A 24,041-nucleotide genomic window follows, 5' to 3' on the forward strand; every position below is an offset into this window, starting at 1 on the left:
CCCTCCCAGTGCCCCCAGTACAGCACTCCGCACTCTCCAGTGGCCGCTCCTTGTATTTATATATGTACAGCGGAGGGGGGGCTCGGCTTTCGGGGGTTTCGGGGGGCACGGGAGGAGGGCCGGGGCTCCCCGGTGGGACCCCGGAGGTCTCGGGGCTTCCCTTGGGGGGGGATGAGGTTCTTTGGAGCACATCCCAGCGGGCGTCCAGCGTCACCCTTGGGGGGTCCCGGGGGCCGGGGTGGTGCCGGTGGCCCCGTAGCTCGCGGGGGGTCCTCCCGGGGGTCCCCCCCCGCCGACTCCTCCTTCCTCGCCTTCCTCCTCCTCCTCCTCGTCGCTGCCCAGGCCGCCCGGCGCCAGCGGCTCCGCCTCCTCCCGCGGCGGCTCCGCCCACGGCTGCGGCTCCCCCGAGGCGAAGGCGCCGTAGAAAGCCACGCCCGCGTAGTGCACGAGCGCGGCGATCAGGAACACCCACTGCCACTCCTCGCGCGTCTGCGCCAATCAGCGCCCGCCGCCGCCCCACGCCGACCAATCAGCGCGGGGAGCGCGCGGGGCCCAGGGGGCGTGAACGGGAGAACGGGAAAGGGGCGCGGCCAGTGGAGAGAGCGGGGAAATGAGGGGGCGTGGCCGAGGGAAGGGCGGGAAAATAAGAGGCGGGGGCAACGCGGGGCCGAAGCAAGTGGGCGGGGCCAAGCACAGAGTGAGTGACAGGGGGCAGTGCGACCCCCAAAACTCGTGTGTCACCCCCGGTGCCACTGTCCCCCCGTGTCCCGCTGTCCCTCCCAATGTCCCTCTGTCCCCCCAATGTCCCTCTGTCCCTCCCAATGTCCCTCTGTCCCCCCATGTCCCACTGCCCCAGTCATGTCCCTCTGCCCCTCCCCATGTCCCTCTGTCCCTCCCAATGTCCCTCTGCCCCTCCCCATGTCCCTCTGTCCCTCCCAATGTCCCTCTGTCCCCCCCACGTCCCACTGCCCCAGTCATGTCCCTCTGCCCCTCCCCATGTCCCTCTGTCCCTCCCAATGTCCCTCTGTCCCTCCCAATGTCCCACTGCCCCACTCATGTCCCACTGTCCCCCCATGTCCCTCTGTCCCCCGGTGTCCCTCTGTCCCTCCCTGTCTCCTGCTGCCCCCCTGTTCCCCCTGTTCCCCCTGCACCTTGTGGCGTGTGAGAGCCCCCACGATGAGGGGACACACCATGCCGGACAGCGTCCCCACGCCGTTGGACAGCCCCATGAGGACGCTGGCGTAGCGCGGGGCGATGTCCAGGTGGTTCACGTTGAACCCTGCCGGGGGGTGTCGGGGGTGTCACATGTGTCCCCCGCCCTCCCCGCCCCCCCCGCTGTCCCCTGTCCCCACCAGAGATGGCGAAGCCGCTGAAGCCCACAGCCAGCACCAGGAAGGAGATGGCCACGGCCCGCGAGTGCGAGTAGCCCACGACCAGCAGCAGCGTGGCCTCCATGCCGAACCCTGCGGGGGGACACGGTCACCCGCCGTGCCCCGGCCGTGCCTCCGCCGTACCCCCGCCACCGCCCGCGCCCCACACTGACCGCCGCAGTTCATCATCTTGCGGACGTTGGTGGTGGACATGATCCCGCGGGAGCGCAGGAAATCGGCGATCTGGCCGCCGATGGGCACCACGATGGTCATCACCAGGTGCGGCAGCGCCGACAGCATCCCCACCTGCACGGGGGTTGGGGGGCTTTGGGAATTGTGGCAGAGTTCGGGGAGAAGGTTTTGGGGGGCGGTGTTGGTGGATTTTTTTGCGGGGATTTTTGGGGTGTTTTGTGGTTTCTTTGCAGGGCTTTTTGTGGTGTTTTGCAGGGTTTTTTTGTGGGTTTTTTGGGGTGTTTTGTGGGGTTTTTGGGGCCCGACCTTGCTGATCTCAAAGCCAAAGACCTCCTCGAAGTAGGCGGGCTGGCTGATGAGCAGCAGGTAGAAGGTCCAGCTGCGGCAGAAGTTGGCCACGATGATGGCATAGACGGGCATGGAAGTGAAGAAGTGGCGCCAGGGTGTGGCCAGCTGCGGACAAGGAGTGACCAGTGACCGGCTGACCAGCAGGAGTGACCCCCACGCTGCTCCCAGCCTGGGTTCGGCCCCAATTCCCATGGGATGCAGCACCCGGACCTTGCTCGTGGCCTTGGTGGCCCCAGCTGTGGCGGCCACAGCGACCTTTTAGTGGCCCCAGGGACCCTTCTGTGACCCCCCAATGACCCTTGGCCCCCTGTGACCTCCTCCCGATGGCTGGTGACCCCCAGTGACCCCCAGTGACCCCCAGCAGTGCCCCCCCAGTGCTCCCAGTGCCGTCCCAGCACTCCCAGTCTGACCAGCAGTGGGTTGCTGCCCACGCTCTCGCCGATGCTCTCCTCGATGTATTTGCGCTCCTCGGGGGAGATGGTGGGGTGCTGTGCGGGGCTCTCGTAGGACACCAGCACCCAGAAGAGGTACCAGAACACCCCGAAACTGCCTGGGGGGGCACTGGGGTCACTGGGGGCACTGGGACGGGGCACTGGAGGGTTCTGGTGGGGGTCTGGGGTTCCAGGGTCTCACCGTAGACGTAGAACACCGAGCTCCACCCTGTGTACTGCACCAGGACCCCGGCCAGCGGCATGGCCACCACCGCCCCTGCGTACGAGCCTGCCGGGGGACGGCGGTGACACCCAGGGACACCCCCGGACCCCCCGTGCAGCCCCCACCCCGTCAGAGCCCGCTCACTGGGTGGGGGGAGGCGTCACGTCCTCCGAGACCCCACAGTCCCCCCCCGGCCCCTGGCAGCCCCCCGAGCCCCGGTAGCCCCTGGTACCGCAGAAGGCCGTGGTGGCCAGGCGGCTCCGCTCCAGTGGCGGCGCCCACTTGCTCCAGATGCCGTGACAGGCGGGGTAGGTCACACCCTGTGGGAAGGGGCAGGGTCTGCTCGGGCCACGTCCACACGGCCACACCCTGCTGGACACACCCAGGACCCCCCAGGCATGCCCTGGCCGGTGGGAGTGTGGCCACAGCCCAACCCAACCGGCTAAACAGCAAAACCCCCCAAACCGCTCCAAGCCACCCCCAGACACCCCAGGTCTGCAGGTAATCTCCCCCAACACCTGGAAACACCCCAAAGCTCCCCAAAACCGGCCTGACCTCGACCAGGCCCTGCATGACGCGCACGGCGATGACGCAGCCGACGTGGGTGCGTGCGGCCGACGGGATCAGCATGTTCAGCACCGAGGTGGACACAATGGCCAGCCCAAACACCCTGCGTGTGGGACACGGAGGTGACAGCCACCCCCTCGGGGCCACCCCTGCCTTCAGGGGCATGTCCCACCCATTCAGGGCCACCACCGACCTGTTTGCGGCAAATTTCTGCGCGATGAAACCGCCAGGGATCTGGGTGACGATGTAGCCCCAGAAGAAGGAGCCGTGGATCATCCCCACCGTCTCGGGGTCCCAGCTGAACTGGGCGTGCTGGGGGAGGGCGGGGAGGGGTCAGTGGGGTGGGCAGGACACGCCCCAGACACACCCTGGACAAGTGTGTGTCCCCCACACCTGTCTGTGGCTGTTGTCCTGCAGACATCCCCCACCCGTGCCCCCCCACAGTGACCCCACACCTGTCCCCATTCCTGCCCAGGCCCCATTCCTGGACCCCATTAACCCCACGTGTCCCCTGTTCATGGGCAGGGTTGACCCCGCTGACCCCGTACCTGTCCATGGCTGGGGTTGACCATGCTGACCACGGCCACGCCCAGGTTGCAGCGGATGCCAAAGCTGATGCAGAAGCCGATGCCGCACAGGATGGCGATGCCGTAGCGCCGGGGCAGCCCGCAGAACGTGCAGTCCAGCACGGGGGGACGTGGCGGCGTTGGGGTCGCCCCCCCCGAGCTCAGCTCCAGGCTCTCGGGGTCATCCTGGCGCCGCTCCAGGAACCTGGAGGGGTCAGCGGGGGGCTCCGCTCACCCTGGTCCCACCCCTCCCTGTCCCCCGTGTCCTTTTCCCCCCGCCGTGTCCCCAGGTCCCCCTGCGTCCCCCCCGCGGTGGTGGTGGCAGCAGATTAAAGGCTCTAAATCCTCTGTGGCGGCGGCGCCGGGGAGGGGACGACGACAGGGACGGGGACACGCGTGGCATGGACACGCATGGGATTGGGGGGGGGGACAACACACGGGTGTGCAGGACACCCCAAAACCCCCCCCAAAATGAGCTGACCCAAAATTCCCCGTCCTGGCTCTCGCTCTTGTCACAGAGAGGTGACAAAGCCAGAACCTGCCCCTGTGCTGACCCACACCCTCAGCCCTGACCCGCCTCACACCCCCAGGACTGCGCCCAATGTCCCTGTGCCCCCAAAGCTGGGGTCTCACCTGTGCAGGCGGCCCAGCCCGGCCCCCAGCTGGCGCCGGAATTCCTCCTTGTTGAATTCCATGGTGGCTCAAGGCACCATGACCCAAGGGACCGCAGGGAATCCCCCCCCAGGACACCTGTGTCCCCCCTCGGAGTCACCCGGGGGACACCCAGGGGTCAGCTGGGGGTGTCCCCCCTCCCTCCCCGCAGCCCCCGACCCCTCCGGTGGCTCCTGGGGCCTCTCGCCTCTTCCTGGGAAGCTCTGGGAAGTCCCCCCTGGCCCCCCCGGCCCCGGCTCAGCCCTAAATCCCCCTCAATCCCCCCCTGCGTGGGCTGAGCCGCCCTGGGGGGGGCCTCGGCCAATCACAGACACGGCTTGGGTTTAACTTTTATTGGGGGGTTTTGTAGAAAAAGGAGAGGGGGGGGGGCTAAAGGGAGCATGGGGGGCCCAAGGGGATGCGGAGGATGGGAAGAGGGGCCAGGAGGGTCCCAGGGGGGTCCCAGAGAATCCTGGAGGGGATCAGGGGGTCCTGAGGAGGGTCCCTGAATGGTGAGGACCGTCCTGAGAAAGGCCCCAAAGGATCCTGAGGGGGATTCCCAAGGAGAGACCCAGGACGATCCTGAGGTGGGGGGTCCAGCAGGGTCCTGGGGGGGTCCAGGAGTGTCCTGGTGTGGCCCCAAGGAGGTCGGAGGTCCTGAAGTGGGTCCCTGAGGGGAAGTCCAGGACGATCCCAGGCTGGAGCGCTCAGAAGGCTCCAGGACTATCCTGGGGAGGGGCGGGAGCAGCCCTGGAGGCTCTCTGGGGTCCCGTGGTGGGGAGTCCCCCTCTGGCTGGGGGGGGTCCCTCGTCCCTCACGCCTGCAGCGGCATCGTCACAGTGAGAACCTGCAGGGGGCGCCAAGGCGCGCTCACTGAGGGGGCGTGTCCCCATCCAGAAAGGGGCGTGTCCCCGCGGTCGCCACGGTTACCTTGGAGCGGCGGTGGAAGCGCGCGCGGCACCGCGCGGGGTCCGCGGGGAGGGGCAGCCCCAGCTCCAGCAGCGCCCCCTCACGGGCAGAAGGACACGGCCCCTGCCCGGCGGCATCGCCCCCTGGCGGCGGGCGGACCAGCAGCAGCCGCTCCTCGCTCAGCCCCAGCCAGAGAGACCCCGCCCCCTCCTGGGCGGGACCAGGGTTAGGACACGCCCACAGCACCCCCAACCCCTCTCCGGGGTTTAGGGGCAGCCCCCCAACTGTCCCTCTAAGCCGCCCAGGATGGTGGGAACCCCTCCTCCCACAGCCCCCAGTGACCCCAATGTCCTCCCAGGAAAATGGGGCCCCCCACCCCATCCCACCCCTCCAGCACCCCCTGAGCCTCCCAACCTCCCACATTGCCCCACAACCTCCCCCCGGGATCAGGGGAACCCCGTAACCCAACCCCAGCGCCTCCCAGTTTTGCCCAGTTGCCCCCACTCACCAGCTGGGGCAGGTGGACCCGGGCCTGCAGCACCTTCGGGTCCTGGGCCGAGGGCTCAGCCACCACCACAAACTGGGGGGGGTCTGGGGGGCTGTGGGGGGGCACACATCAGGCTGGGAGGGCCCCGGGGTTTTTGGTGGGTGGGTCTCAGGGGGTCCCCACTCACCCTGGGAGCTCCTGGATGTGGGGCCGGGGCTGGGCCCGGATGTTTTGAGCCGAGATGGAGCCCAGGAATTTCCGATTCCGCAGCACTCGCCAGCCTGGAGGGGTTATGGGGGGGGTCACGGGGGGTCCGAACCCCCCCAGCCCCACCTGAGCCCTCCCAGTGACCCCCAGTCTCACCAGTGAGCTCCAGTTCCACCCCGTACTTCTCCGACAGCCCCTCCATGGCCACGGTCAGGAAGAACTCGAGGTACAAAGGATCAGCCTGGGAGGGCCGGAAGGGTCAGAGCCCCCAAAACCCCCCCGAGACCCCCATTTCCCCATCCTGACCCTCACCTGGAGCGTCCTGAAAAAGCCCGAATTCACCACCACGTCGTAGGCGGTGCAGCCCCGGCCCGCTGCGAGATTTGAGGAGACTCAGGGAGAATTCAGCGGTCATGGGGGTGCTCGGGACAGGGAGGGCTCGGGGGGTCTCTGACCTCGGTCGAGCTCGGCGTGCGGCTCCCCGAGGCTCATCGGGATCCGGAAGCCGCCGTCGGGGCCGGGGGGCTCCCGCAGGAGCCTCTGGAGTCCCGGGGGAGACACGGGAGGGGGCGGCGGAACCTCGGGCGAGTGACAAACGTTGACGAACACTTTGTCCCCCCCCGCGCGGGTCTTCACGCACAGCCCTGGCAGGGAGGCACGGGACACGGGGTCGGGGGGGGGTCAGGGGGCGGCGGGGACCCCCCCGAGCCCTCCCCAAAATCCACGGAAGGACCCCCTTACCCGGCTGCGGGGTGACGGCGCGGGCGGGGCCGGGGCGCAGGGTCTCCTCCCGGTCCGGGGTCACCTGCGGGAATGAGGGGGAGCGGCTGAACCGGGACTGGGATCAGCACCGGAACCGCGACCGGGACCCCCTCCCGGGACCCACCTGCAGCAGGAGCCGCCGCAGCGCCGCCTCCTCCTCCTCGTCCGCCTCCAGCTCGGCCGAGAGCAGCGAGGGGTCCGCCATGGCCTGAGCGAGCGGCATGGGGGAGGATCCGGGGCCGAACAGCCCCGCTCGAGGCCCGGGGTGAACCGAGGCCTCTGCGACCCTCCCTGGGAACCCCTCGGGACCCCCGAACCCTCCGGGACCCCCGAAACCCCTCCGGAATCCCTCGGACACCCCCGGACCCCCTGGGCCGCCCTCACCGCGGCTGCCGCCTCTTTCCGCTCCCTGACTTCCGCTCCCGCGGGGCCCCGTCTCCATGGTTACGAGGGGACGCTCTGGCCGCTTCGGCCCCGTCTCGGTGGTGCCCGGGGGCCGCTCCGTCCAACCCCGCCCCGTCTCGGTGGCCCCTCGGCGGCGATGGCGGCTCTGGCGGTCCTCGGGGCTCCCCCGGTCCCCAAAATCTTCGCCACGATGGAGGAGGGGCCGATCCCCGGCGGGATCAACCCGGCAGAAGTGAGAGGGGATTTGGGGCTCCCGCTGGGTGGGCCCTGGGGGTCCTGGGGGGGCTCTGGAGGTTCTGGGGGGGCGCTGGAGTTTCTGGGGAGTCCCTGAGGATCTCGGGGAGGTCTTGAGGGGCTCTTGGGAACTGGGCCGGGGTCTGGAGGGTCCCCGAGGGAAATAATGGGACTGGGAGAGGCAGCTGGGGGGGAATTGGGGTGGGTTTTGGGGGTCCTGTGAGGATGGGGGTGTCCTGGAGGACACTGTGGGGACACTGGGGGATCTTGGGGGGTCCTGGGGGGTTTCTGGGGCTGGAGGGATCACGGGGGAAGGCCTGGGTCGCTTGGGGTGTATCAGGGTCAAAGTCCCCCCATGGCCCCAAGGTCCTTTGGGTGGGGGCGGGGGGGCTTTGCTGGGGCCGGCGGGGTCCCAGGGGTGTCCCCAACACCCCCAGGCATGGCTGGAGTCCCACGGCCGCAGCCTCGGACACTTCGTGGACGGATCGTGGCTGAAGCCACCGGGAAGGACGAGCCTGGAGTGCCAGGAGGCCACCACCGGTATGGGGAGGGGACAGGGATTAAGGGTCAAGGTCACAGATTTGAGGTCACTGGTCCAAATCAGGACTATGGCCAGGGGTCAGGGGTCAGGAATTGGGGTCAGGGATAAGGGCAGGGTCATGGAGTTGGCATCAGGGTTTGTGGTCAGCACGGCAGTCAGTGGCCAGCCCCTGTCACGCCGTCTGTCACTAGGCCGGACAGTGGCAGTGGTGCCGGCGGGGGACAGCTCAGACCTGGCCGTGGCAGTGGCAGCAGCGGCAGCAGCAGCCAAGGCCTGGGTGGGCCTGGGGGGGCCCCAGCGGGGGCAGTGCCTGACCCGGTGAGTGACCCTGTGACCGCTGGTGACCTTCTCTGCACCCCTCAGGTGACCTTTGACCTGTCCCACTTCCCTCTGTCTCCTGTAGCAGTGTGACCCCAGGTGACCCCGGGTGACCAAAACCCTTCTGAGCTCCCCTTGTGCCCTCCCCGTGTCCCCCCATTCCTTGGTGTCCCCTCTGTGTCCCCCTGTTGTCCCCCTCCCCTGACCCCCTGTGTACCCGGTGCCTCCCAGGCTGGCTGCCACACTGGATGGTGACCGCAGGGGGACGATGGGGGCCCTGCTGGCCCTGACCGGGGGGCGGCCACTCTGCCAGACCCTTGGAGCCGACCTGGACCTGGCGCAGCGGCTGCTCCAGGTGCCCGCAGCGGGGGCCCAGCTCGGCTTCCCTGGCCTGGAGGGCTGGACCCCTGTGGGTGAGTGTCCCTTTGTCCCCACACTGTCCCCTATGCCCTCCCCGTGACCTCTGACCTGCGTCGTGTCCCCGCAGGGGTGGTGGCCGTTGTCCTGGGGGGTCCCTGCTCGCTGCCGGCGTTGCTCTGGAAACTGGGGCCACTGCTGGCCATGGGTGAGTGGAATGGGGGGACAGCTGGGGGCAGCTGGCGATGCAGGGGGCAAGGGGGAGCTCAACAAAGGGGACGAAGGTGGATCCGGGTGTGGGGGGCTCCCCGATGTCCTTGTGGGGTGTCCCAGCCATTTTGGGGTGTCCCCACAGGGAACAGAGCTCTGGTCCTGTCCCCCCCGGCTGTGGCTCTGCCGCTGCTGCTGCTGGGGGAGCTCAGTGAGGAGGGGGCGGCGCTGCCCCCCGGGGTCCTCAATGTCCTGGTGGGACCCCCAGGGCTGTGCCAAGCCCTGCGTGCCCACCCGGAGATCACCTCTGTCACCTTCCTTGGAGCCCCCCAGGTACGGCGACCTCACAGCAATGGGAGGTGACAATGGGGGGGCCTGGTGCTCCCCTTCCCCCTCCCTCCCCCAATTTGGGGGTCCCTGGGTGTGTCCCCACAGGCTGTCCCCTGTTCTCCAGGAGGAGCTGCAGGCCCTGGTGTGGGGGTCTCCGTGCCAGGGGCCGCGCCTGGGGGCTCCCCGGGGCGGCCGCGTCGTCGTCATCGTCCTCGACTCGGCCGACCTGGACAGCGCGGCCGCCGCCATCGCTGCCACCGCCGCCACCCCCCCGGCGCTGGTGGGGCCTGGGGGCTCCCGGGGGGGCTTTGGGGAGGTTTTTCGGAGGGGAGGTTTCAGGAGTTTTGGGGGGGTTAAGGGTTTCTCAGGGCTTTTTTTTGTGGGGGGGGTTGTGGGTTCTTTTCAGGAGGTTTTTGGTTTTTTTGGGGGGGGGTTGCTGTGAATTTTTCAGAGGAGTCCCTGGAGTGTCCCAGGATGCCCTGACGTCCCTCCCGGTGTCCCCAGTTCCCATGTGGGGGGTGCGTGGTGCTGGCTCAGGACACGGTGGTAGCAGCACTGGAGCGGCGGCTCCAGGCCCGGCTCAGGGGGCTGCGGCTCGGGGACCCCATGGACCCCAAAACGGAGGTGGGGCCGCTGGCCCCTGGGACCTGCCCACCTGAGCAGGTGGTGCAGGAAGCACAGGAGGAGGGAGCTCAGGTGAGGGGATACACAAAGGGAGCCAGGGCTGGGGTGGCCATGGGGACATTGGGACGACACAAAGGGGTTGGGAGGGTGGGGAGGTGGATGTGACGTTTGGGGGTTTCCATATGGTGGGGTCAAGTCTGAGAGTTCCTGGACATTGGAGTCACCTGGGGGAGAGTTTGAGGCGTCTCCTGGGGGAAAATTTGGGGGTTCCTGGACATCAGGGTTCCCTGGGAGGGCAGTTGTGGGTTCCTGGATATTGAGACCAGCTGTGGGGGCATTTGGGGGTCCCCTGGGGGCAGTTTTGGGATGCCCCAGGTAGCACTTTGGGGTTCCCCACTCGTTGTGACCCCTGATTTTTTCCACCCAGGTTTTCCAGGCTCCACTGCCACCGTTGCTGGAGGGAGAGCATCGATTCTACCCCCCCACGCTGATCTCAGGGGTGGCCCCGACCTCGCGCTGCCTGCGGGAGCTGGTGGGTGCCCCTGGGTGAGCTGGGGTGGGGGCTGCCCAGGGGTGCCTTTTGGGGACCCTCTGAGTGTCCCCTGCCCCGCCAGGCCCCAGGGCCACTGCTGGTGCTGCTGCCCGTGCGTGGCCCCACTGAGGCTGTGGCCGTGGCCTCGGCACTGCCCCAAACCGCAGCTGCCGCCATCTGGGCCCAGGACATCACTGTGGCCTTGGACACGGCGGACAGGTGACCATCAGGCCCATTGACCCCTGAGCCCAGCAGTGACCACTGGGCACTGAGCACTGACCCCTCTCCAGGCTGCCCCAGGGGCTGGTGTGGCTCAATGCCCTGGACCTGCTGGACCCCAGTGGGGGCTGCACCGGGGAGGCCACGGACACTGACCTGGATGAGGTGGGGGCTCCCAAGGGGGCTCTGGTGGGATTTCTGGGTGGCTTGGTAGGGGTGCGGGGGGGTTTGGGGCAGCCCTGGAGAAGCTGGAGGGATGTGGAGCTCTCCTGGGGTGGGTCCTGAGTGGTTTAGAGGGGCGTGAGGTAGGGCCTGGGGGTCCCCAGGGTGGGGGCGTCCTGTGCTGTTGCAGATGGGCTCTGCCTCCCCCCGCACTCCCTCCAGGCGCTGCGAGAGTTCGGGTGCCCCCCCTGGGAACAGCCCGCCAAGGTGGATGAACTGCTCAGGTACCCCTCCCCGGGATGGAGACCCCAAATTAGGGGGTCCCAGGAGAAGAACTCTGAGACCGGGGCTCCACTGGCACCTCGGTTCAACAACTCCAGCACCCCCTTCTTCACCCCCGGGTGCTCTCAGCCCCCTCCTGTCCTCCCAGAGGGTCCTGTGTCCCCCCCAGGACCCTGATTCTTTCTTTCTAAGGGGTCCCGGTGCCCCCAGGTGTCCCTCCCACAGAAACGCCCTTTGACTCCCTGTCTCCTGTCCCCATCGCAGCCCACTGGTGACCACGGATGATCCCGGTGATCCCGAGCTGGCTCAGGCCGTGGCCGCTGCCCGTGGGGCTGCCCCGAGGTGAGTGACCGGGGTGGGGGGCTGGCCCTTCCAGGAGTGTCCCCAAAGATGGGACCCCTCGGAGAGGGGAGGATCAGTCCCCAACGCCCCCGACTCCCACAGGTGGGGGCGGCTGCCGGGGGCGTCGCGGGCACGGGTGTTGCGGGGGGCGTCGGCGGCGCTGGAGGGTGGACACGGGACCCCCAAGGACGGCGACAACGGCGACACGGACGGGAACTTGCGGAGGGCGCTGCTGCGCTGGGCGGCGCACGTGGAGCGCGCGGGCGGGGCCGTGCAGGTGGGCGTGGTTAAAGGGGTGGGGCCGGGGGAGGGCGGGGCGTGAGCCGGTGAGGCAGAAAAGCCGGTGTTCGGTGAGTGGGCGTGGCCTCTGAGTGGGCGTGATGAATTCTGCCGCAGGAGGTGCCCGGGGGGCGGGCCCTGGTCTCGCGACGGCCTCTCGGAGTGCTGGGAGTGGCCTGGGGATGGCACCGCCCCCTCGCGCTGCAGCTCCTCCCCCCGGCGCTCGCGCTCGGAAACTGTGTCGTGGTAGTGGCGCCCCCTGGCGGCCTCGGTCCCGCACAGCGGCTACGGAAGGTGCGGAACCGCGGGACCCCCCCCCCCCGCTGCCCCCCCCGGGTCACACCTGCGACGCCCCAGCAACCCCCGGGTGCCCCCCTGTGCCCCCTTCTCACTGCGACCCACCGGGACCCCCGGGATCCTCCCATGTGCCGCCCCTATAATCCCCTACGTGAACCCCCCCCACGACCCCCGGGAGTTCCTATGTATCCCCCAGGATCCCTCATGTGCCCTCCCCCGAAACCCTCCGCATTCCCCACGTCCCCTTCCATCACCACAGCCCCGCTCCTCGGTGACAGTACCCTTTCCCCTGTGTCCCCAGGCTCTGGTGGCCGCGGGGCTCCCGGGGGCTGCCCTGACGGTGCTTCCCGGGAATTCCGGGGGGGTCGGTATCTCACCTGGCGCGACAGCACCCGGACGGGCTCTGGCTCTGCGGGGGGGGGCGCGGTGAGTGGCGGGGCAGTGGGGGAAACGGTGGGGGGGGAGACAGAATATGGGGACATGAGGCGGTGGGCGGTGACACTGGGCGGATCGCTGTGACGTTTTGGGGGTCCCAAGCCATGGCACGGCTGCTGTGCTGGGGATTTGGGGTGAGGGGGGCCATCACCCCAGCTGTCCCCTCTTGTGTCCTCCCACCCAGGACTGCGACTGGGCTTCTGCCGTGAGCGTCTCCCGCGTTTGGGGGGTCCCCGCGGGACTCCTGGGGGCTCCGGGGCAGGACCCGCCCGCCGGCACCGAGCGGGAGCTGGAGCTGCGCTGCACCCGCCCCCGCTGCCTTTGGCTGCCAGGGGGTGGTCCCTAAAACGCCCCCAGTACCCCCCAAATCTGCGGGGGTTTCACACCTCCCGCAGTGCCCCCAGCCCCGCGACCCCCACCCCAATAAACCGCTCCCGGAGGCGCAGCCGTTCTCCTGTCTCTGTTTGTAGGGGGGGTCTCGGGCTGGAATGGGGGGGATATTTTGGGGGCGCCCCGCCCCCGCACGTGCCCGGACGCCCGGGCCCCCCTCCCTCGCTCGGGGCAGCCGCACCCAAAGCTCTGCGGGGCCGGGCGGGGGGTCCCGAGCGCCGCAGCCCCCGTGGGACTCGGGAGGGAGTCCCCGGGGTGAGACAGCGGCGGCCGGGCCTCCGCGGGGAGGGAGGGGGAGGCTCAGGACGTCCCGCTGCCCCCTCGGGTTTCCTGGGCCCCTCTCCCGGCTCGGTCCCGCTTTCGCTTTCGGCGGCGGCTCCGCCGCGGCCCGAGGGGTCCCGGGGGGGTCCCGGGGGTGGCTCCGGGAGCGCTCGCGGGTTCCCGTGCGCCACCCCCAGCTCGGCACCGCCATGGACTCGCCCCCAGCCAGCTCTGCTCTGGTAAGTGGGGAAGCCCCCGCCCCTCGCAATTTGACCTGCGCCCCTCTGGGACCCCCGTGAGAGCCCCCTGGGACGCCCAGAGGCCCCCCCTGTGCCCCCCCAGGTGCCGCTCCTGCTTGTCCTGGCTGTGCCCACCCCCAGCAGCTGCTGCTCCTTCGCCTTTAACCCCATCAGCAGCACCTTCAGCGCCCACCTGAACAACCTGGTGAGACCCCCGCCCCCAGGAGCCCATCCCGCGCACCCCGGTATCCGCCCCCCCCCCCGACCTCCGGGATCCTCTCGGGACCTCCTGGATCCCCCTGAGACCCAAAGAATTCCCCTGTGACCAACCCCCCAGTCCCTGAACTCCCTCGTTCCCCAGGGAAGCCCTCACCCTGGGTCCTGAAAAACCCCCTGACTGCACCCCTTCGCCCCCAAAAGGGTTGTTGGGGACCCCCTGAGTGCCCCCCTCAGCCCCTTTGGGCTGTTTTTGGGGACCCCCTGACCCCTCCCACAGACCCCCTGGCTGCTCCTTGATTACCCCGTGGCAATGCCCAGCAACCTGGAGCAGGTGAGCACGAACCCCCCCAAATCTGAGGTGTGTTCCCCAGATCCCCCCCTCTTCCTGCATTCCCTGACACCTCTGACCCCTCACCTGTGTTTCCCCCCAAATCCCAAACTCCCCCGCCCTCAGGACAGTGCCTGCTCTGACCTCTGGGGGCTTCACTTCGGGGTGCTGGCTCTGCAGCGAATGTTGGGGGTGGCAGGGAAGGATTTGGCCCCCCTGCTCAGGACCCTCCTTGCCCAGCTCCACTTTGTGGCCGAGTGTCACATCCAGGTAGGTGGGGGTCCCTGGGCGGGACCTCCGAGGGGGCTTGGGGGTCCTGGAAGGGGGGGAATTGGAGGGCTCTGGCTGGGCAGTTATGGGGTGGTCCTGGGGAGGCCAAGGTGAGTCTGGGGGCCTGAGGGGCTCTGGGGACCCCGCAGGAGTCTGGGGGTTCCCTGAGGTGTCCAGGGTTACCCTGGGGCTCTTGGGGGGCTTTAGGGACCCCACCGGGGTCTGGGGGTTTTCTGAGGTGTCCAGGGTTACTCTGGGGCTCTTGGGGGGTACAGAAACTCTGGCGCATTTCTGCCCAGGGTGGTTCAGAAGGGGTCTGGGGTCCCCTGGGGGGGCTCCTGTGACATCCCCCCAGGACCCCCAGGGCTGTGTCCGGCTGGAGACGGTGAACGTGTCGCAGCTACTGGAGACCCTGGCGCAGCACTTGAGGGGGCTGCAAGGGAGATCCCCCCACTTCCCTGGCTGCGCCCGCTTGCGCTGCCACCCAGGTACCCCCCGGGACCCCTGAGAGATCCCTGTAACCCCCCCAGGGCAGTTGCTGACCCCCATCTCCCCCCAGGCTCGGCGCTGACCAGCCCAGCAGTGCGGCACGAGGGGAGCTCGGGGGCCAGGCAGGGACCCCCCAGCCCTGCTGGACATGGGCTGGTGCTTCTGGGGGGAGTTGGGGGGGCCCTGGGCCTGGTGGTGGCGGCCCTGGGTGCTGTGGAGGAGACCCTGTGCCCAGGTGGGGATCTTGGGGGCACTGAAGGGCACAGGGGACACTGGAGGGGATGGCATTACTGGGGGCACAGGGGGTGGTGGGAGCACAGTGGGCACGGGAGGTGCTGTGTGTGTTGGGGACACTGGGGACACTGTGGGTGCTGGCTCTCTTGGGCTCACTGGGAGGACTGAGGACACTGGGAGCACTGGGGAGCACTGGGAGGTCACTCCCCTCAGCCCCCCCAGCCCTCACAGGGACCCACGACATCGGAGCAGGACGGGACCTGAGTGGCCGAGCGGTACCTGGGGACAGACACAGGTACCGGGAGGGCTCCTGGATACTGGGATCACTGGGAGTGTCCTGAGGGGGGCCAGAGGAGGCCCTTGGATCATCAAGTCCTCACTCTCTATCTCTGTTTAGGCTGGCCTGAGCCACTGGTGAGAAACGGGGACCCCCCCCGTTCCCTGCTGGAAGCCCCCGGGGCTACACTGGGATCTCCTGGAGCCATGGAGAGATGAGGGGGCCCCCTGCAGTACCCATAAAGCTGATGTTGACACCCTGACTCTGACCCTGCTCTGGGAGGAACTGGGCGCACTGGGACGAGCGTTTGAGGGAACTGGTATGGAATGGGGTGGACACAGCAGTGCTCAACTGGTATTTACTGGGGGTTTTAGAGGGGCGGGGGGCTCCCGTAGCGCAGCTGGGGCTGGGGCCACTGGCGGGGCAGGAGGTAGAGCAGGGCCAGCAGCGCCAGCAGCGCCAGAGCCCATGGTGGCAGCGGTGTCCACGGTGTCAACGGTGACAACTTTGCACACGGTGACAATGGTACCTGTGGGACCACTGCCTCGGTTGCCTCCTCACTGTTCCCCGGCAGGCCACCTCCTCCTGACAGCGCCGTGCCTGTGTCCTCCTCCTTGTCCCCTGTCCCCTAGGCAGAGTCTCTGTGTCAGTGGCTGAGGGGACCCTGCAGGGTCTCCCCTGACCCCACCCTTACCTGGCTCGCTGCTGCTGCGGCCTGGATGTCCAGCTGGCTGCGCGGGCACCACGGGCGCCTGTGGGAGGGAGAGGAGGGTGAGGATGCCGAGATGAGGACTCCAGAGTGTCCTGAGGATGTCCCCTTGCCCACGCGTCCCCCTGTACATTGCCCAGGCGTCCCGCATCTGGCCCAGCTGCTGCCGCAGCCGTGTTGTCTCCAGGCGCAATTCCTGGGGGGAGAAGGAGATGGTCACCCTCTGCCCATGACCCCCACATAGAGAGCGGCCACCATGGCGCTTTGCTGTGGCCCAGGGGCTCTGTGGCCGCTGTCTGGGCTCACACTGAGGCCAGACGTGCCGTACCTGCACCACCCGCTCATACTCCTCCAGTGCTGCTGTTAGCTCCTGTGCCCGCTGCCCTGCCTGTGGGACAGGGCCTGGACATGAGGGACCATGGGAGAGGGCTGGGGGTGGCCCTGGTGACAGCTGAGGTGATGGCAGTGTCACTGGGCAGCGCTCACCTGGGCAAGAGCTGCATCCCGGGCAGAGAGCAGCGCAGTGCCACGACAGAGCTGGGCCTAGGCAGAGAGATGGGGATAGGCACTCCTTGTCACTGTCTTACACAGCCCCCAGGGCCACCCACTGCGGCCACTGTGCCACCGCTCACCTCCAGGCTGGCCATCCGGACCGCCTGCGCCTGGATCTGCTCCCGCAGTCCCTGGCCCTCGGTGAGGAGCCGCTGGTTCTGCCAGGGGTGAAAACAGGGCTGGGGTTCCCCGTGGCACTGCCTCACTGGGGCAGACCCCAGTGCCAGGCTCACCTCCTCCTGTAGACCCTCGGCCTGGGAACACAGATTGCGCTGTTCCTTCTCCTGGGGGATGGCATGGCCGTGAGGGGACACCATGGGACACCACATGTGGCATGATGCAGCACCTCAGGTTAGCCCTCTCACCACGTGCCGTGCCTGCCGCCGAAGCTCGGTGTTCTCCTCCTCCAGCCGCTTCACCACGGCCTTTGTGTCCGTCCAGTTCCTCGATCGACACCCTGGCCTGCTCCAGCGCCTGCCGGCTGCTGCCGGGGACAAATGGTGTTTCAGTATTCCCAGGACACTGATCCAGACCCCATGCCCGGGAAGCCCCTCGGAAGCACCTTCGCATCTGTGCCTGGAGCTGCGCAATCTCCTCGGCCAGGCGGGCGTTGAGCTCCTCGGCCAGTTCAGCATCTCGCTGCAGTTTGGCGTTCTGGGCTGCCAGTTGCCGGGCACGGCTCCGCAGCCCAGCGGCCTCGGCACTGCCGGAGAGTCCCACGGGTCCTGGGGCGCTCCTGGGAGCACGTCCAGGGATGGCAAGGTGTCCCTGCAGCGGGCACTTACGGGGTGGTGATGTCCGTGTTGTCACCCTGGAGCTGGGCAGCTGCTGGGGATGCACGTCCGTTGTCCTCTGTGGGATGGGACGCAGCAGGCTGTTTGCGTCCCGGTTGGGGCCACCCCAACTCCCTCTTCTTGCACCAATACCCACCTGCCGGCCCCGGTCCAGTGTCACCAGTCACCATGTCCTGCTCCTCGGCCCTGTGTGAACAGAGCCATGGGTCAGGACCACTGACCGGTCCAGGTGGCCCCAGGTGCTGCCCCGTCTCTCGGCACTGACCCGTCCTGTCGGCACGCTGCAATCCAGGCGCCCATGGCGGTGCGGAACCGGCTCCAGTCCAGCGCCGTGCCTGCGGCTGCAGGGTCCAGCGCCCGCCGCAGTGCCTGCAGCTGCCCATCGTGCCCGCTGTGCCCCGTCATCGCTGCCACATACTCGACCACCCGCTGCGGCTGCACCATCCCTGGGGCGGATGGAGTGGTCAGGGACGGTGGTGACCATCCTGGGGGAGTTTGGCTGCGGCCACTATGGCCCCAGGGAGTTTGGCTACCTGTTTGCTCAGGGTCGCAGGCAGCGAAGGTGCAGTCCAGGGCAAACTCGTCCGAGCAGCCGCTCTCGGCAGGGGCTGAGGGGGGGACATGGGTTATGGAGGGGCCCGGCGCCTCACCCTCCCGCCCTCCTCCCTCATGGTCCCCGCACCTGGCAGGGGGATGACGGCGCCAGGGCCGCAGGGACCCTCTGTAGCCATCGTGTTCGGGGGTGCTCCGGTGTCGCTGCTGCCCCAGGGCACAGCCGGGGCCGGGGGTTTTCAGTGGTCCCGGCAGCGTCGTGGGACCGAGGGGGGAGCCTGGGGGGGGGGGGGGGGCGGGAATCGCCTCACAGCGGAGGAAAGGGGCGGAGTCTCGCGCGAGCCGTTCCCGCCCAGAGGACGGGGGCGTGGCCACAAGGAAAGGGGCGTGACCCGCACTGCTCCACGCGCGGCCCTCCCGGTCCCGTCTCAGTTCCACTCGGAACCGCCTCGGTTCCGCTGCTTGCCAACGGCTTTTATTGAACGACAAAGCCCTCCAGGCTCCCTCCCACACCACCCTGGCCCCCTCAGAACCCCCGCAGCAGCTTCTCGTAGCGGGAGTCCAGGTTCTGGACCAGGAACATAGACAGCATCAGCAGGGAGAGCTGGGAGCAGAGAACAGGATCAGCCCTCCTGGATCCCTTCGGACCCCTGACCCCCACTCCCGGCCACCCTGAACCCCCCACGGAGTCTTCTGGCCACCCTGAATCCCCATCAGTCCCCTGGCTCCCCATGGACCATCCCCTGAACCCACCCTGGCCCCCCCCCAGCTGCTGCCCAGCCCACCCAACCTATGGCCCCACAGCCTTCCGACCATCCCCAGGCCCCCCACCAGCTCAGCCCCCCGCCCCAGGACATCCCCCCTACCTCCCCCAGGCCGATGCCTATGCAAACCCCCACGATGGTGACCAGGTTTCCAGCCAGCCAGGTCTGGACCCTCTCCTTGCAGCCCTGAGGTGACAACTGGGGGTTACCTGGAGCCCCCCATGGAGCTCCAGGATCCCCTGATTCCCCCGTGCCTCACCCTGGGGAAGATATTGTGGGGGGCAGCTGTGGGGCAGCGGCCATGGGGGAGCATCCATGGGGTCTTTTGGGTGCTGTTGGATGCCACGAGGCAGGAGCAGGCGATGGCCCTGTCCATGACCTCGTCCCTGGTGGCATCATCGTGGTGGTCCCAGTCCTGGGGTCCTTTCCAGCCACAGCAGCCGAGCTGGGGGGGCAGGGGGTCAGTGTGGTGGCCAGTGGGGTGGCTCTGGGGTCCTTTGGGGCATCTCACCTGCTGCTGGACAGCATCCCAGCTCTCGTGGGGGGTCCCCAGGTGGTCCCTGCGTTGGGTACCCCCGGATCAGCTCCTCTGTGTAGGTGGCCACCTTTGTAGCTAGCTGGGGAGAGGGATCAGCACAGCATTGCCCTATAACCCCGGGGTCCCCCCCGACCTCGGGGTCCCTCCACAGCCCCGAGTTTGTCCCCGCACTCACAGCGGCACGTTGCGTGTAGATGATGACAGCCACTGTGATCTGGGCAGCAAAGAGCAGCAGCAGGAGCCCAAAATACTTTCAGGATAAACAGGGAAGGTGGGTGTCAGCCAGACCTCCCCCCCCAGCCCCTCCCCTGAACTGGAGGCAGCTCAGAGGGGTCCCCCCCACTCCCCGCTGCTGCTCCCCAGGCAGAGGATGTGGTGGCACCACGTGGCCCCGCGGTTGCCCCAGGAAGTTGCAGCACAGCTACCCCAACCCCCCTCCCAGTTCTGTGACCTCTCGTGACCCCCCTCAGCCCCCCAACTCACCAGCCCCAGCATGACCTTGACCTCCTTGAGAGCCCCCAGGCACCCCAGGAATCCCAGGAACATTGTTACGATGCCGACCCCAGAGAAGCCGTAAGACCATACCCTCAGGCCTGACCAGCGGCGATCCTGGGGGACACGGAGGGGTGTCAGGCAACCTCCCAGCTCGGGGTGCCACACATCTTGGGGTACCCCACGTTTTAGGGATCCCTTACCCAGCACGGCGGCGAAGCTCTGCCGGTCGAAGAGGACCCAAAAGCTGAAGGCGAGAAGGAGGATGCCCAGGAACTGCAGGGGCCGGGGTGAGTCCAGGTCAGGAAATGGGGGACCCCCAGTGCCCAGAAACACTGGGAGATTGCTGGCCGCCCCGAGGTCCACCCGTGTCCCCTCAGCACTGGGTTCCCCCATGTCCCCCTGTCCCCCTAGTCCCTCCAAGCTCTATGTCCCCGCATTTCCCCCCTGCCCTCCCAAGTTGCACCTCCCCCCTCTCTCCCCCTGCTCCCCAGGCTCCCCCCGGTCCCACTTACGAAGAAGAAGAGATTAAGGAGGAAGACGAAGCACTTGGTGCAGCCGAGGCAGCTTTTGGGGCTCATGTCTGCACGGGGGTCACACACACGCGGACTCAGAGCCCACCCCGCGCACCTGCGGCCGCTCCTCCCGCCTCGTCGCCTCGCGTCCCGCAGGAGGCGCCGGGGGGGCGCGGAAGCGCTCGGGGGCGTCGCTCCTGGACCTCCATGGACAGTGGGGGCGGTAACCCCCCGGTTGTGACCCCTGGGAGCGCGGGGGGGTGGGGGGGGGGGCCCCGGGGGGCTGCGGGGGCGGGGCCGAACCCGTGAGAGGGGGTGGGACCGAGAAATGAGTGCCGGGGAAAGGGGCGGGGCCGTGCCGGGAGGTGGGGCGCGGCGATGGGCGCAGCCTCCCATCCGCCCCGCCCGTGCCTAGCCCATCGCCTCCGTCACGTGACCAGGGTGCCCGCCCGCCCTCGCCGCCGGTCCTCACGTGACACCGGCAGGGACCACGTGGTCGGGGCGCGATGGCGGCGGCAGCGGCTTCGGCTCAGCGGGGGCGGCGGCGGCGGCGGCGGCGGCGGCGGCGATCCTGGGGCCGGGCCCCGGGGACGGCTCCGGCGAACCCGCCCGCCCCCGGGGGGCGGTGGTGAGTGGGGGGGTTGGCGGGACCACGGAGGGGCGCGGCCTGTACCGGGCAGGGCGGGGCGGCGGCGGCCGGGGTCGGCTGCCGACGTTCCCCGGTAAGCGCCCCGCTCTCCGCAGGGGCCTCTTCGGATCAGATCATGCAGACGGGGGCGATCTTGCTCCGGGCGTGAGTAGGGGAGGCGGCGATCGCCGGGAGAACGGGCGGGGCTGGGGGGGAACAAGGGGCAGCTTGTAGGGCAGCGGGTGCGGAGGGAACTTGGGACAGGGAGAGGACTTGGGAAACATGGGAGGATGCCGCGGGAACACAGGGTGCACGTCAGGGTTTGAGGACTTGGGGGACACAGGGTGCGGAGGGACTCGGGGTGTAGAGGGAGAAACGGGGGGGGACATGAGAGGGTACGAGATGGGGGGGGATAGAGTGTGTCTGTGTGTGGGGGGGACGATTTGAGAGGATCCTGAGACTTGGGGACACGAGGGGACAGGGGGCCCTTGGGAAGAACATGGGGTGCACGGGGGACTTTGTGGGGATCTTCGGGGGATACAGGGGGTGTGTGTGGGGGGGAGGGGGGACTCAAAACCGGGGAGGGGGGGGCTTGAGAGGATTCAAAACTGGGGGAATACAGGGTACAAGGGTGTAATTGGGATTGAAGGGGGAATTAGGGGCCACGGGGGGAGTTGAGAGGATCCCAGGGGACACAAGGTACAGGGGGCCCTTGGGATCTGTGGGTTGCTGGTGGGGCATCTGTGGGACCCTGGGCTCCAGGGGAGACACAGGGATGGGTCACACAGAGCCAGGGAAGACACGGCAGGGTACCCAGAGTGCCGGGCGTCCCAGGTTCGTGCGGGACCGCGTGGAGCGCTGCGGGGACCCCCAGGCCGTGGCCCTGAGTGTGGCTGAGCTGGGCGAGCCCCAGCCCAGCAGCCCTGACACCACAAACGCCTCAGCGAGTGCCTGCGGCGCATTGGTGATGAGCTCGACAGCAACATGGAGCTGCAAGAGGTGGGCAGCTGACATTCATTGGGGGGGTCTGTGGTGCCCCCAAGCCCGCCCTGACCGTCCCCCTGTTGCCTGCCCCAGGATGATTGAGCAGGTGGGGTGTGTGACGCCCCCAAAAAGCTGTTTTTCCGCGTGGCCAAGGAGATGTTTGCCGATGGCACCTTCAACTGGGGCCGTGTGGTTGCCCTGTTCTACTTTGCCTGCAAACTGGTGGCTGAAGGTGGGTGTGGAGCTCCCCCATGGCCTCCCCAGTCCCCCCTTAACCCCCTCTGACCCCCTCCCTGCTCCCGCAGGCTCTCTGCACCAAGGTCCCAGAGCTGGTCCAGACCATTTTGCGCTGGACCATGGAGTATCTCCAGGAGCATGTGCTGGCCTGGATCCAGGGCCCAGGGGCGGATGGGTGAGGTCCAAAACCCCCTATTCCTACGGAAGGTCAAGTCCCTGGATCCCTCCCTAAGACCCCATTGTACCCCCAAAACTGTGCCATTCCTTAGGGGGCTGAGCCCCTGTTTGGAAATTTCTCCTCAATATCTCCTCTGAACCTCAAATCCTTCCCTCGTCTCTGCCTCCCAGCTCCCTGAGTCTGGTTGTTCTGGGGGGAGGTTTGGGAACCCCCAGCACGTGGTGACCTTCCCCTCCTGTGTCCTGTTCCCCCAGGAAGGGCTCTTGTCCCACTTTGGGACCCCCACCTGGCAGACCATCACCATCTTTGCTGCTGGCGTCCTCACGGCCTCGCTGACCATCTGGAAGATGTCCTAGACTCTTGGGGGGGGTCAGATTTTGTCCCCACCCCCACCCCTGGGACCCCTCCCCGGACTGGCCCTGCCGGCAGGGATGGTGCTGACCCCCAGTGCCTTCCAGGGCCGGGAGGGTTTTTAACCAACAGGACTCACTCACCTGGATTTTGGGGCGGTGGTCGAGCTGGGGGGACCCTCTCTCCCTTCCCCAGGCCCCGCCCCCAGCCCTTCCCATAAGCATCTGGAGACCTCTGGAGAGCTGGGATTTGAGGGGGGGTTGGGGGTGAATGGGGTGGGGACACCCCCCTTCCCCTCCTGTGTCCCTGGTGCTGGACCTCCCTGGCCTCAGTTTGACCCCAGGACTTGTGGTGCTTTGAGTGGGGGGAGGATCCTGCGGTTCCACCCCCCGATAGGGGGGGTGGGTGCGGTGACTCTGTGACCCCCCCTAAATGAGGTGGGGGGGTGGGGGGGAGGGTTACAGCCATGGCTGTAGGGTGAGTATTTATTGGGGGTCCCCACCCCCCAAAAAGGGCCCCCCCAGGTGCAATACCCCCCTCCCGGGGCGGAGGCTCTCAGGGTGGGGGGGCCACACCCCCATTTACACCCCGTCAACCCCCCGGTTTTAGAGGTCCCCTGTGTCCCCGAGGCGGCGGGGTGGGGCAAGGGTGGGAGGCAAGGTGACACCTGCCCCCCAACCCCCACGGTGCTCTCGGGGGGTTGACATCACGGGGAACACCCCCTCCCAAAAAAATGGGTGGGCCCTGCCTTCCCCCCACTGCTTCTTCTCCACAGTGGTCTTTTCTTCTCTTTTTTTGTACCTTGGTTTTTGTATCTCGGGAATTGCGATGGAAATAAAAGGCAAACGCGATGGTTTGTGGGCGTCTCCCCCTCTGTCCCTGTCCCTGTCCTGCCCCCAAAGGCCTCGGGGAGCCTTTGGGGATCTCGGGGTGTGGATGGGGGGGGACACACCGGGGTTTGGGGGTGCTGGTTGAGGGAGAGAAGTGGGGAGGCGTCCCTCATGGGGAAGGGTCGTCCTCCCCCCAAAGGGACAGGGTGATGTTTGGGGTCAGTGGGGCTTGTGTGTGTCTGTGTATGTCTGTGTCTGTGTGTATGTTTCTCTGTGTCTGTGTGTGTGTCTGTATGTTTGTGTGTCTCTGTGTGTGGGTATGTCTCTGTGTGTGGGTATGTCTCTGTGTATGTCTGTCTGTGTGTGTCTCTGTCTGTGTGTGTCTCTGTGTGTGTGTCTGTGTGTGTGTCTCTGTGTGTGTGTCTGTGTGTGTGGGTATGTCTCTGTGTATGTCTGTCTGTGTGTGTCTGTGTGTGTCTCTGTCTGTGTGTGTCTGTGTGTGTGTCTGTGTGTGTGTGTCTGTGTGTGTGGGTATGTCTCTCTGTATGTCTCTGTGTATGTCTCTGTGTATGACTGTGTGTGTGTGTCTGTGTATGTCTCTGTGTGTGTGTCTGTCTGTCTGTGTGTGTGTGTGTCTGTGTGTGTGTGTGTGTTTGTGTGTGTGTGGTATCCCGATCCTGGGGCTCACTGAGCAGCCGCGTGGGGTGTTTGGGTCCCACATCTGGACCCTCCATGGGGCCGTGTCCTTCCTGCAGTGCAGCCTCTGGCCCCAGTGCCACCAAAGGGACGTTGGGGTGGTAGTCCTTGGCTGTCTGGGACCCCTGCTCTCTCCCTTCGCCCCGGATCAAGATCTCAGCTCCAGCCGAGCTGCACCCCGCTGGAGCTGAGGAGGGATGAGGAATGAAAAGGGAACCGCTGTAGGGCTCCCCG

General features: G+C 67.5%; 7 protein-coding genes across 16 annotated transcripts; 3 read left to right on the plus strand and 4 right to left on the minus strand.

The window, feature by feature from the left end:
- Positions 1-210: 210 nt before the first annotated feature.
- On the minus strand, positions 211-4,392 carry LOC120747714 (vesicular glutamate transporter 1-like). The gene is made up of 12 exons (XM_040053738.1): positions 4,331-4,392; positions 3,680-3,902; positions 3,325-3,443; positions 3,120-3,234; positions 2,797-2,884; positions 2,544-2,630; positions 2,321-2,460; positions 1,869-2,015; positions 1,544-1,676; positions 1,353-1,463; positions 1,152-1,279; positions 211-489 (listed from the first exon to the last, which is right to left on the minus strand). The coding sequence occupies exons 1-12, from the start codon at positions 4,390-4,392 to the stop codon at positions 211-213; spliced, it is 1,632 nt and encodes a 543-aa protein (XP_039909672.1).
- Positions 4,393-4,686: 294 nt separating this feature from the next.
- Positions 4,687-7,163, minus strand: LOC120747731 (PIH1 domain-containing protein 1-like). 5 transcript variants are annotated; one of them, XM_058424336.1, is made up of 9 exons: positions 6,838-7,163; positions 6,693-6,756; positions 6,407-6,595; positions 6,264-6,325; positions 6,108-6,192; positions 5,932-6,025; positions 5,766-5,856; positions 5,279-5,467; positions 4,687-5,168 (listed from the first exon to the last, which is right to left on the minus strand). In XM_058424336.1, exons 1-9 carry the CDS (start codon positions 7,153-7,155, stop codon positions 5,163-5,165), a joined length of 1,098 nt encoding a protein of 365 aa, XP_058280319.1. In that variant the 5' UTR covers positions 7,156-7,163; the 3' UTR covers positions 4,687-5,162. The 5 variants fall into 5 exon arrangements, with proteins under 5 accessions (XP_058280319.1, XP_039909702.1, XP_058280320.1 ...); XM_040053768.1 differs by having other exon boundaries at positions 4,687-5,195; XM_058424337.1 differs by having other exon boundaries at positions 4,687-5,221.
- Positions 7,164-7,169: 6 nt separating this feature from the next.
- ALDH16A1 (aldehyde dehydrogenase 16 family member A1) lies at positions 7,170-12,626 on the plus strand. Its single transcript, XM_040053770.1, is given in 18 exon segments — positions 7,170-7,350; positions 7,790-7,892; positions 8,085-8,211; positions 8,443-8,624; positions 8,699-8,776; positions 8,924-9,111; positions 9,233-9,388; positions 9,613-9,804; positions 10,160-10,264; positions 10,347-10,483; positions 10,555-10,648; positions 10,868-10,929; positions 11,192-11,269; positions 11,372-11,546; positions 11,666-11,842; positions 12,147-12,215; positions 12,217-12,263; positions 12,458-12,626. Coding segments are annotated over 18 exon segments (2,235 nt in total). The 5' UTR covers positions 7,170-7,254.
- Positions 12,627-12,836: 210 nt separating this feature from the next.
- On the plus strand, positions 12,837-15,244 carry FLT3LG (fms related receptor tyrosine kinase 3 ligand). Of its 6 annotated transcripts, none has more exons than XM_058424333.1 (8): positions 12,837-13,170; positions 13,274-13,375; positions 13,667-13,720; positions 13,844-13,987; positions 14,343-14,475; positions 14,547-14,711; positions 14,963-15,005; positions 15,108-15,244. In XM_058424333.1, exons 1-8 carry the CDS (start codon positions 13,141-13,143, stop codon positions 15,115-15,117), a joined length of 681 nt encoding a protein of 226 aa, XP_058280316.1. In that variant the 5' UTR covers positions 12,837-13,140; the 3' UTR covers positions 15,118-15,244. The 6 variants fall into 6 exon arrangements, with proteins under 6 accessions (XP_058280316.1, XP_058280317.1, XP_039909684.1 ...); XM_058424334.1 differs by having other exon boundaries at positions 14,352-14,475; XM_040053750.2 differs by lacking the exon at positions 14,547-14,711 and having other exon boundaries at positions 14,924-15,005.
- Positions 15,245-15,339: 95 nt separating this feature from the next.
- LOC120747724 (protein KASH5-like) lies at positions 15,340-17,831 on the minus strand. The gene is made up of 14 exons (XM_040053749.1): positions 17,725-17,831; positions 17,576-17,650; positions 17,308-17,488; positions 17,179-17,228; positions 17,034-17,100; positions 16,811-16,951; positions 16,614-16,732; positions 16,482-16,532; positions 16,329-16,406; positions 16,183-16,239; positions 16,025-16,098; positions 15,828-15,892; positions 15,682-15,739; positions 15,340-15,615 (listed from the first exon to the last, which is right to left on the minus strand). The coding sequence occupies exons 1-14, from the start codon at positions 17,771-17,773 to the stop codon at positions 15,358-15,360; spliced, it is 1,323 nt and encodes a 440-aa protein (XP_039909683.1). The 5' UTR covers positions 17,774-17,831; the 3' UTR covers positions 15,340-15,357.
- Positions 17,832-18,027: 196 nt separating this feature from the next.
- LOC120747715 (leukocyte antigen CD37-like) lies at positions 18,028-20,110 on the minus strand. Its single transcript, XM_058424330.1, is given in 10 exon segments — positions 18,028-18,198; positions 18,461-18,544; positions 18,618-18,803; positions 18,870-18,902; positions 18,904-18,975; positions 19,072-19,146; positions 19,380-19,438; positions 19,482-19,505; positions 19,592-19,664; positions 19,904-20,110. Coding segments are annotated over 10 exon segments (750 nt in total). The 5' UTR covers positions 19,970-20,110; the 3' UTR covers positions 18,028-18,120.
- Positions 20,111-20,281: 171 nt separating this feature from the next.
- LOC120747723 (apoptosis regulator BAX-like) lies at positions 20,282-22,427 on the plus strand. Its single transcript, XM_058424331.1, is given in 7 exon segments — positions 20,282-20,531; positions 21,466-21,527; positions 21,607-21,633; positions 21,636-21,737; positions 21,821-21,913; positions 21,916-21,927; positions 22,185-22,427. Coding segments are annotated over 7 exon segments (648 nt in total). The 3' UTR covers positions 22,287-22,427.
- The last annotated feature ends 1,614 nt before the right edge of the window (positions 22,428-24,041 follow it).

Source organism: Hirundo rustica, unplaced genomic scaffold (genome assembly GCF_015227805.2).
Source record: "Hirundo rustica isolate bHirRus1 unplaced genomic scaffold, bHirRus1.pri.v3 scaffold_181_arrow_ctg1, whole genome shotgun sequence".
NCBI classification, from domain to species: Eukaryota; Metazoa; Chordata; class Aves; order Passeriformes; family Hirundinidae; genus Hirundo; species Hirundo rustica.